At 36.3% G+C, this 10745-nt stretch overlaps 2 protein-coding genes across 4 annotated transcripts in view; both read right to left on the reverse strand.

Moving 5' to 3' along the window:
• Window positions 1-680: 680 nt before the first annotated feature.
• Window positions 681-4485, reverse strand: LOC125670218 (exosome complex component RRP46-like). Of its 3 annotated transcripts, XM_048905275.2 has the most exons (3): window positions 4211-4345; window positions 3044-3164; window positions 681-1362 (listed from the first exon to the last, which is right to left on the reverse strand). In XM_048905275.2, exon 3 carries the CDS (start codon window positions 1346-1348, stop codon window positions 704-706), a length of 645 nt encoding a protein of 214 aa, XP_048761232.1. In that variant the 5' UTR covers window positions 1349-1362; window positions 3044-3164; window positions 4211-4345; the 3' UTR covers window positions 681-703. The 3 variants fall into 3 exon arrangements, with proteins under 3 accessions (XP_048761232.1, XP_048761231.1, XP_048761233.1); XM_048905274.2 differs by lacking the exon at window positions 3044-3164 and having other exon boundaries at window positions 4211-4485; XM_048905276.2 differs by lacking the exons at window positions 3044-3164; window positions 4211-4345 and adding an exon at window positions 3592-4167.
• A 3793-nt stretch (window positions 4486-8278) lies between these two features.
• The window catches only part of LOC125670207 (BRCA1-associated ATM activator 1-like), a 10828-nt gene continuing 8361 nt past the window's right edge, over window positions 8279-10745 (reverse strand). The window contains exons 10-11 of the mRNA XM_048905250.2: window positions 9164-9339; window positions 8279-9042 (exon numbers count right to left, since the gene is read on the reverse strand). Of these exons, the coding sequence (XP_048761207.2) occupies window positions 8362-9042; window positions 9164-9339 (857 nt within the window). The 3' untranslated portion in view covers window positions 8279-8361. The remainder of the gene's footprint in view (window positions 9043-9163; window positions 9340-10745) is intronic.

Here is a 10745-nt window from a genome sequence, read left to right on the forward strand (position 1 = left end):
ATTCTTTTAAAGAGAGCAACAATTCAATTACAGATATCATTAATTCAATTGTGGATATGTTATTCAAGATATCTTTAATTATATAGTTGCTCTCTCTAAAAGAATTATTGCTCTCTTCAAATGAATTAAAGATATCATTAATTCAATTGAAGATAGCAATAATTGAATTAATGCGTGCATTAAATCTATTATTGCCCTCATCAAATGAATTAATGCGCGCATCAATTCAATTATTGCTCTCATCAATTGATTTAATGTGCGCATTATATCAATTATTGCTCTCTTCAATTGAATTGTAGCGTGCATCAATTCAATTGTTGATATCATTAATTCATTTGAAGAGATCATTAATTCAATTAAAGCGCGCATCAATTCAGCTGAAGAATTAATGCTATCATTGATTCAATTAATGCACACAATAATTCAGAATTGAAGATATCTGTTCATTAATTATTTGAAGAGATCTTTAATTCAGTTGTTGCGCGCATCAAATGAATTGATATCTTCAAATAATTGAAGATATCTTCAATTATTTGAGTTTATGTTAATTTGGCTCTCCATATAGACTATGTGCTGAATATTCAGTTTAAAGTTGACATGTAATAAGTCAATGCATTCGCAGGTCTAGGAGTCTCTGAAAAGTCTTGGAATTTTTTTTTAAACATTTGCAGGAATACATGTACCAATATCAGTATTTATTGCTTCATTCACTTTTGGACAATTTTTTAGACAAGGAATCCTTAAAAAACTGAAACACAGACTTGCTAGCATCTCTACATCGTGACAAACACTGCTGAAATTGATCTAGTGTGTAACAACCTTTGGCATTGACAGTTACAACTTCAAAGTTACAGTTTTCAAACACAAATGTCAAAACTGCACGTGCACTCTGTTCCTGTGACATGTTAGGGTCCATGAAAATATCACCATCGTCATTTATTGCACACGTGACTGCTGCCATGAGGTACCTCATACTAACACCTGCATCCAATAGAGCCAAACAGGTACTATTTATACAACAGGCTAGTAGGGAGCCACGGTTCTGGATCTCCTGCACAGTAATTGAAATTGATGATCTTGGATGTAGGTTTCCAAGAATGACAGTTTCGCAAGAGTTCCTGATTGTCCTCTCAAACAATTTCTCTGCACAGCCTGGCAGACCTGATTTAGGTTTGTATACCACTTCTATGGTGGCTTTGTCTAGAAGTTCTTTGGCTACCTTTACCTCGCCAGGTCCATACACTGATGCAGTGACACATGTGTCTCCCTGAGAAACGGTGGCGTCTCCATCGGGACGAGATAAATCTCCCAGTGTACATGACAACTGTCTTAATTTGCTGGTCTCCATTATTGACGGGAAAACTAAAATGATATTGACAGAACCATTACAATACATTGAAGTAAACAAAATAACATTGCATAAACACAAGGAGTTATCGCAAATCTTCTATTATATTAAAAACAGATATGCATGTGTATATACACACACCAAGTAATAAAAATATCACAAAGCTAATTGAGTATACTCGATTAGTTTCTTTACCTCTTCTGGAGTATAATGAATATTGCTTAGTTATAAATGAGGGGAGAAGTAAAACTGAGGCTCTAACTTGTTGGAGTACTTTAAGGTATGTGAGAAGTGGCAGCAGGAAGGGAGTGTCCTCCATTGTGTTAGCATGTGTCTCAATATAATAAATATATGTCAAAGTGACAAGTTCCAGTGGTATAAACTGTTTAATGAAGATGATGATGACAGCTGTTTTACCAGTAACAAATATTTGCCCATATTGAACTATTTTGTTTTCAAATACTCTAGATAAATGTAGTTACAGGATTAAAAAGTTTAAAACATCTTGTTGGATAATTCTAATATAATAATGAATACTCTACCCTTGTGTAGTGTTTGTACTTGCACACACATTCAAATTTCCCACACTGATTACAATTTGAAGTGATGACCATGCAAATGCAAGTCAGGGAAATAGAAAATATGCAAACTAAGGCCAAAATAAAATATGTGTTTGTTTCAGGTCGCTCAACCGACCTTAAATATATCCACCGACCCTATTAATTTTTTTCAATTTTCTGATTTCAATTTATCGATGTACGAACTATTACCCAAAATGCCAAGACATTTATTGTAAATGTATATACAAAATGTATATATATATATCAAACTCAATCAAATACTGTGTATTTTGTCAATTAAACATTGTGTTCTGAACCCATTTTTTATCTATTAAACACATTGTATAACAACTTTAACTATCAAATTTTCATTGATTCGAAGGCACGTTTATTTATTAAAAAAATTAAAAACCTACCTACTGACCCTTTTTTAAAATCAGAGGCGACCTAAAACAAACATTATTTTTTTGGCTTAATATAAATTTTACAAACTATCAGTTTCTCATCAGCCTAGACTGAGTGGGTATTTAAAAAGGATAAATGTGGTATGTGTAAATATTGAATTAATTAAAAATAGAATGTTGATTGTGTACAACGAATTGAAGAAAGCTTTTATTTACACTTTATAATTTTATAAGGTTATTATCATTGCTTTATTTCTTGAGAGCAAATGGGTACGCCATCTCCAAATTTCCCCCCATGCCATGGCCCTCAATGCAAGATAGTTATACCATGTCAATACATCGAAATTTTTACCTTGTTCAGTTTGTGAAGAGAACATTGTGGGCAGCTGTTAGCAATATGTCACTGAGAAGGATGCAAATGTTATATGAACATTTAGTGACAAATAAGTGAAAAGTATAATGAATGATCTTATTAATAGTATCACATTTTTATTTTTCTAATCAGCGTACTTTTGTGGCCCAAGGGTATAATGGATTAAATTTTAATTTTCAAGTTTTATTACTTGGTTTACTGCTACACATGGCCATAACTATAACACATATACTAAGGCTTTTAGGTTAATGCTACAAACCATGGCCATATGACCAAACACATGCATTATTTTATAGTATCCATTTCTAAAATAAACCCCAGAAAATCAATGCTTTGCAGTATTTTCCAAACGACGTACCCCAACTCTTATTTCGACCTGCCTCTTTGATTTATTGGATTATTCTCTTTAGAGAGGTCTGTTCACTCTTCTAAAGAGAATGTTATTGGATCAGCATCCGTAGAGGGCACTTGGTTCGAAACTGGAAAATTAATTGGAAACCAGGAAAATGAAAGGGTGTTGTGAATTTAATGTTCTCCCCGTAAATTACCTTTCATATTTTCAAAATTTCAGTTCTAATATTCCGAAAGACATAAAAATACAGTTGTTTTAATACAGTTACACTTTAAACACCAACCAGCCAAGCCGAATCTCAGCCGAGATTACCATGTCGCGTGCACAACCGCAGAAGTTGGCAATTTTATCAATAAAGTAGAAATATATGAGAAATGAGCATAAATACTACCAATGAGCTCATATTGATTGTATTAATGCTCATTTCTGTTATAGAGGGCGAAGCCCTCTCATGGCCCGAAGGGCCGTGAGAGCGGAGCTCTCCCTATAGGTAACACGTATATACATGTTTAAAAGGAAAATATAGGAAAATAATGAAAAATTAAACCAATTACCTATGGAACTTGAAAAGTTTGGTACCAATGGCGTCGATTCGAATATTAGCGCGTGGACATGTATTTCTCCATTTTGAATCTCGTCTACCCTAGTTCACGTCGTTCTGAGATGTTACACATAAAATCCGTAAAAGCATGTAAATCTTATTTCCTAATCATATATATCAGCCTAACCATTCCTCGATTAACACCATGTCTCCTATGTTTGTAAATTTGCTAAATAACGACGCTGAATATGACGTCACAATGTACTGTTTACATCAATATTGTGTTATATTTCCCGCGTTCAATATATAGGCGGATCAAATGTCCAAAATTAGGATGCTTTGATACAGCTCTGTCCTCGTGCTAACTTCGGTTTGTTTGTTGTTGTTTTTTTTTGGGGGGGGGTCCTGTTTTGGATATAGATACTAAAGCCAATACTTTTTTGCTTCGCCCTCAAACACGGTCACGCCGTAAAACATATTATTTTTACTTTATTGATAATATTGCCGACTCCTGTGGCGTGCAACAAAACAGCAAATCAATTCGTAACCGGTAAAAAAAAAACTGTATAAGCCTCATACCTGATCAGTTATTGAGGCCTGCATAAAACGTGCAATGAATATAAATTACTTACGTGAACTGGATTTTATGACATTTAAATGAATTTAATTAAAACTGGCATGCATGGCAATCCTTTCGGCCTTAAGGGGTGATCGGTATTGGTTAAGTCATACCGAATGTATTCGTACCACCCCAAAACATCCATGTAAACATCTGAGCCAAAGGTTTCGGTTGTTTGTCGTTGTCCTAAAATTTCACATTTTTTATCTTCTTCTCCAGAACCACTTCGCCATTTTCAACCAAACTTGGCACAAATCATTCTTGGGTGAAGGGTATGATGGAACTTCTCTAAGGGGAGATAATAGCGAAAATACACCGACAAATTAAAAACAAGAGTCCCATGGGCCACATCGCTCACCTGAGTCACCTTGGCCCATATCTGAAGACTTTCCATATATATTTGCATGTAAAACCTTAGTCCCTATTATGGCCCAAACTACCTTTTGCAAACTTGAATCTACACTATGCCAGAAAGCTTTCATGTAAATGTCAACTTCTTTGGCCCAATGGTTCTTGAGAAGAAGATTTTTAAAGCTTTTTCGTATATTTGTATATAACTTTGACCCCCCCCCCCCCCACTTGTGGCCCCATCCTACCCCCGGGGCCCATGATTTGAACAAACTTGAATCTGCACTATGTCAGAAAGTTTTCTTGTAAATATCAGCTTTTCTGACTCAGTGGTTATTGAGAAAAAGATTTTAACTATATATTTGTATGTAAAACTTTGATCCCCTATTGTGGCCCCATCCAACCCTCGGGGCCCATGATTTGAACAAACTTGAATCTGCATTATGTCAGGAAGCTTTCAGGTAAATTTCAGCTCTTCTGGCCCAGTGGTTCTTGAGAAGAAGATTTTTAAATGATCCCACCCTATTTTTGCATTTTTGTGATTATCTCCCCTTTGAAAGGGACATGGCCCTTCATTTGAACAAACTTGAAAGCCCTTCACCCAAGGATGCTTTTGGCCATGTTTGGTTGAAATTGGCCCAGTGGTTCATGAGAAGAAGATGAAAATGTGAAAAGTTTACAGACAGACAGACAGACGGACGCCGGACAAAATGTGATCAGAGAAGCTCACTTGAACCTTCGGTTCAGGTGTGCTAAAAATCTTCTACTCCGGAACCAGCAGGCCAATTTCATTTAAACTTGATACAAATCATCCTTGGGTGAAGGGAATTCAAGTTTGTTCAAATAAAGGGTCATGTCCCCTTCATTGGGGAGATAATCACAAAAATAGGGTGGGGTCATTTTAAAACAAACATTGTACTGGGCCAGCAAAGTTTTAAATTTACATGGCAGTTTCCTGACAAGTGAAGGTTCAAGTTTTTTAAATCATGGCCCCTGGGAATAGGTTGGGACCACAATAGGGAATTCAAGTTTTATATGCAAATGTATAGGGAAAATTAAAAGTTCAAATTTACATGGAAGAGCTTCCTGACAGTGCAGATTCAAGTTTGCTAAAATCAAAGGGTCTTAGCTTAAAAATATAGATTTCCTTAAAATGGACCAAGTTCAACAACCTGTAATTTTTTCAAAAATGGAAGAAAATCAAAATCCTTCCCCAGATGCACATCTTCAATACCCATACAAACACTCCACAAAATAAGATGGTCCTCACTTGAAAACTGTGGGAGGAGTTGGGCAGACAAATTATGTACCCTCCATAGAATATTAATTTCCAAATAGACTAAGTTCAACAACCTGTAATTTTCTCAAAAATTGTAGAAAATCAAAATCCATCCCACATGCACATATTCAATACCCATTCAAACACTCCACAAAACAAGAGATGCTTGTAAAACACATATGCCCCCCATGGTGCAAAATTGAAAAGGGTTATACACACTCATCATTTAATTGATAGTAGTATCATCAATTCAATATATTGAGCAGACAATATCTTCCTATGTCAAGAGTGAATTGACCATGTGACCAAAAAATCAATAGGGGTCATCTACTCCTTATGCTGAACCAGTGTACCAAGTTTGGTGTCAATCAAGCAAATAATTCTTAAAATATAGGAGACAACATTTTACTATGTCCAGTTCAACAATTGACTTTTGACCTCAAAATCAATATGGGTCATCTTCTCCTGAAGATGTACTAGTGTACTAAGTTTGATGTCTGTCAAGCAAAAGGGTTATCAAGATATTGAGTGGACAGTATATTACTATGTCCAGTTTGACCTTTAAACATGTGACCTCAAAATCAATAGGAGTCATCTCCTCCTGAATATACACCACTGTACTAAGTTTGATGTCTGTCAAGCAAAGCTTTCTCAAGATATTGAGCGGACAGTATATTCCAATGTCCAGGTTGACCCTTGAACTTTAAACATGTGACCTCAAAATCAATAGGGATCATCTTCTCCTGAAGGTGTACCAGTGTACCAAGTTTGACGTCTGTCAAGCAAAGGGTTCTCAAGATATTGAACGGACAGTATATTCCTATGCCCATTAGACCCTTGACCTCAAAATCAATAGGGGTCATCTTCTCCTGAAGACGTACCAGTGTACCAAGTTTGATGTCCGTCAAGCAAAGGGTTCTCAAGATATTGAGCAGACAGTATATTCCAATGTCCAGTTTGACCATGTGACCTCAAAATCAATAGGGGTCATTTTCTCCTGAAGATGTACCAGTGTACTAAGTTTGATGTCTGTCAAGCAAAGGGTTCTCAAGATATTGAGCGGACAGTATATTCTAATGTCCTGTTTGACCCTTGACCATGTGACCTCAAAATCAATAGGGATCATCTTCTTCTGAAGATGCACTGGTGTACCAAGTTTGATGTCTGTCAAGCAAAGGGTTCTCTAGACATTGAATGGTCAGTATATTCCTATGCCCAGTTTGACCCTTGACCATATGACCTTAAAATCAATAGGGGTCATCAACTCCTTAGGATGTACCAGTGTGCTAAGTTTGATGATTTCAAGCAAAGGATTCTCAAGATATTGAGCGGACATTATATTCCTATGTCCAGAGTAGATTGACCCTTAACCTTTGAACCTGAAAAACAATAGAGGTCCTCTTCTACTCATAACCAACCCACATATGAAATATCATTATCATCAAGTGAATGGTTCTCAAGATATTGAGCGGACAACAAGTGGTCTACCGACCAACCGACCGACAGGTGCAAACCAATATGCCCCTCTTCTTTGAAGGGGGCATAATAAGAAGGCTCTCACTTGAAAACTGTGGGAGGAGTTGGGCAGACAAATTATGTACCCTCAATAAAATAATTATTTCCAAATAAAGGGGCAAAACTCCTGGAAAAAAGGTCAAAATGGATCAAAATTGCAGTATAATTTAGAGTGACCCACAAAGAAGCTACACAGCAAGTTTCAGCATGATATGTGAATGGGAAATGAAATTATAAATAGAAAACTCCGAACCGACGGACGGATGGACAGAAGGACGTACAGACATCGATGTACCATAATACGTGCCGTCTAAAGACGGTCGTATAAAAATCATGGCCTCTGAGGGTAGGGTGGTGCCACAATAGGGGATCAAATTTTACATGCAAATGTATAGGGAAAATCTATCTATATGGGCCATTCAAGGTGACTCAGATGAGCAACGTAGCCCAGGGCCTCCTGTTTAGAGCATGTGTGCAACACTGAGCTTATAGACACTCCAGAGGCCATATCATGCACAGTTCTTGCTCCATTGATTTGACACTTCACATATATTGCAAATTGTTATCAAGAGAGGAAGAACCCTATAGACTAATTGGGAGCAAAAGGTCAGTCACTGTGGGACTTCATAGAAAAAGCTTGTAGACACTCACTGCGAAGTGAGTTCTTGTATTCTGACTAGTTTTTAAACCGCCAATTCGTTTTTTTAAGGTGTAAAATAACATAATTTGGGCCTCTTTTCTGTCGGATCTTCACATTCCAAACTGAGCCATTTCCTCAGTTTATCTTACCTCTCCTCTTGAAACTTAACAATAATTAATCTATACAAATCATCTCATTTTAATAATACATGTATTTTCACCTGCAAGTTCAGGGCTGATCAGTGACACGTTATCCATATTAATTTTGTGTATACATCCTCTCATAACTGAAGATCAGAATCAAACTTAATTTTATTTAATACAATTAAATTACAAGCAATTATTAAAAACAATGTTTTACATGAGAATGATTTTAGCTAAGTTTAATAGCAATCAATCACATTGTCTTCATCCTCTGCTTCATGGTCTCTGTCTAATGACAAAATATCATCTAAAAGTGATAAGTCGGAGTTATTACTAAATTTGGACCCTACTTTTTTAGGCTCCATAATCTCCATTACTTCTTCATAAAGTTTTTCAATCATGCCTCTACAACATTGACAAGAATGCCAAAAAGTAACCGTCTTCTCATTTGTTGGTGGCTTTTCTTCCAAAATCTGCTTCTCTAATGCTTCACTTATCCAGAGAAGTTCCCGGTAAGCTTTCTCACCAACACTAGGATCATAATCATTAAAAAGATTCAGAATTACATAAACAGCAGTAGTAATAGAAAATTGATCTATTTTATCTTCATTTCTAAATTTCAAGCATTCAGGAGAAGTAACCAATGACAAACTGGAAACTGACAACCGGGTGTCAACATCTGCTGCAAAACACATCTTAAGGACCATACACCAAAAATTGACAACTATGAGTTTGACTTCCCAGTCGAAGTCCAGTGGTAGTGATTTGGAGAAACACTCAATGATACTTTGTAAAGAATTCCACTCTAACTGGTCACAGAGGATCCACCAGCAGTGTTTCAGGAGATTCACCGCACGCCTCCTGGGGAAAGCCTCACTGTCGTCATTACAGATATCTAACACCTTGGTGATAATCTCATCCTGAAATAATGAAGATTGGTATACAGAAATCTAAAATTGTTCTTAAATAGTCCAACCCCCACAAAAAACAATAAATTCCAATTTAACAGGCCTTTTCTCTAGTCATGAACTAATAACTTACCATTGTAACTGCCATGTCCTGTAGTAGGCCTTTTACAAGCCATGGGGTAGAGAGCAGAACAGTCTGTAGAGTGAGAAGACTAGAGGCTCTTACATAACTCTCACCATCATTTATGGCCTGATAGGCAAACACAAGGAATTTTGAGTCCAGAATCCAGTTCAACACAATGTCATTTTCTGTCACAAGTGAAAAGCAAATATTTCATAAATATTCAATTTATTTTGAATTTTATGTTTGCAACCACAGAAATCCTGATTTAAACTTATGAAGCATGATTAGAAAGTCAAATAGAATGGTTACACACATATATGAAACAAGAATTTTTTAAAGAAACATATATGCCCACTGTGTGGCAATATCAATCAAAGTCGATTAAATTCAGAATGTTATGAGGATATCAGTCTATCAAGTTTGATGTCTATCAAGCAAAGGGTTCTCCAAATATTGAACAGACAATATTTTCTTATGGTCAGCATAGTTTGACCTTGACCTTATAACCTAAAAATCAATAGGAGTCATCCACTTCTTAGAGGTTACCACTGTACCAAGTTTGATGTTTATCAATCAAAGCGTTTTCCAGATACTGGGAAGACAATATCCTTTTATGCCTATAGTAGTTTGACCCAGGACCTTGTGATCTCAAAATCAATAGGGGTCATCTACTCCTTGTGGGGTACCAGTGTACCAATTTTGAAGCCTATCCAACAGAGGGTTCTCATGATATTGAGTGGAAAATATTTCTTTATGTTAGTACTTTGACCTTTGACCTTGTGAAATAAAATTGGGTAATCTACTCTATAGAGGCTACCAGTTATCCCAACTAGTCTGATGTTTGTCAATCAAAGGTTCTCAAGATATTGAGTAAACAACACTTGGTCTACCAACTGACCAAATGACCTACAGGTGCAAAGCAGGGGATAACCGGAACTGTCCTCGCAAAACTACACACTTCATGACTCATTTAAAGGGGCATGGATACGGTTTGAGCTGAAAGAAGATGGGTGAACTTGGTGAACAATAAGCCTATTCATGATTGGGCACCGGTCGCAAATCGGGAGTTTTAAATCCGCATTGATGGTACCCGTAGTTACAATAGATACAGTACCGTACTAAAACGCTGTCCAAAATATTTAGAATTAAAACCAAATATATAGATGAGATCATACTTCAAAGAGTGATATTTAATCAAAATCATCATCAGAATTTGTTTCACAGGCAGCATCATGTATATCAGACATTAAGTGGTTTTTAATACACACATAATTACACTGATACCTGGAGTACCTAAGGTACCAAATGACATTACATATATGCTCACAACATCCAACAGTATGTTCTCCGCATTTCCATTGATTAGTGATATATTAACTGATGTGAATGAGAAACCTCACGTTTTGTGGCAACGCGACATGGCCAATAGAGGAGCGGATTGAAGATCTGGTTTTAATCAGATTGGAATAGCGTTTTCTTTATGGTGCAGTCTTAATGCTTCAACTTGGATTTAGTTTTCCCCCAACAATGTTTTTTAACAGCATTTACAACCTACTGGTACTTATATACCAAATATGATAAAGGCATCAGT

Source organism: Ostrea edulis, chromosome 4 (genome assembly GCF_947568905.1).
Source record: "Ostrea edulis chromosome 4, xbOstEdul1.1, whole genome shotgun sequence".
Classification (NCBI taxonomy): Eukaryota; Metazoa; Mollusca; class Bivalvia; order Ostreida; family Ostreidae; genus Ostrea; species Ostrea edulis.

Bases quoted from the DNA above. Each gene is read 5' to 3' on its own strand.
- LOC125670218 (XM_048905274.2), bottom strand. From the start codon at position 1,348: ATGGAGACCAGCAAATTAAGACAGTTGTCATGTACACTGGGAGATTTA.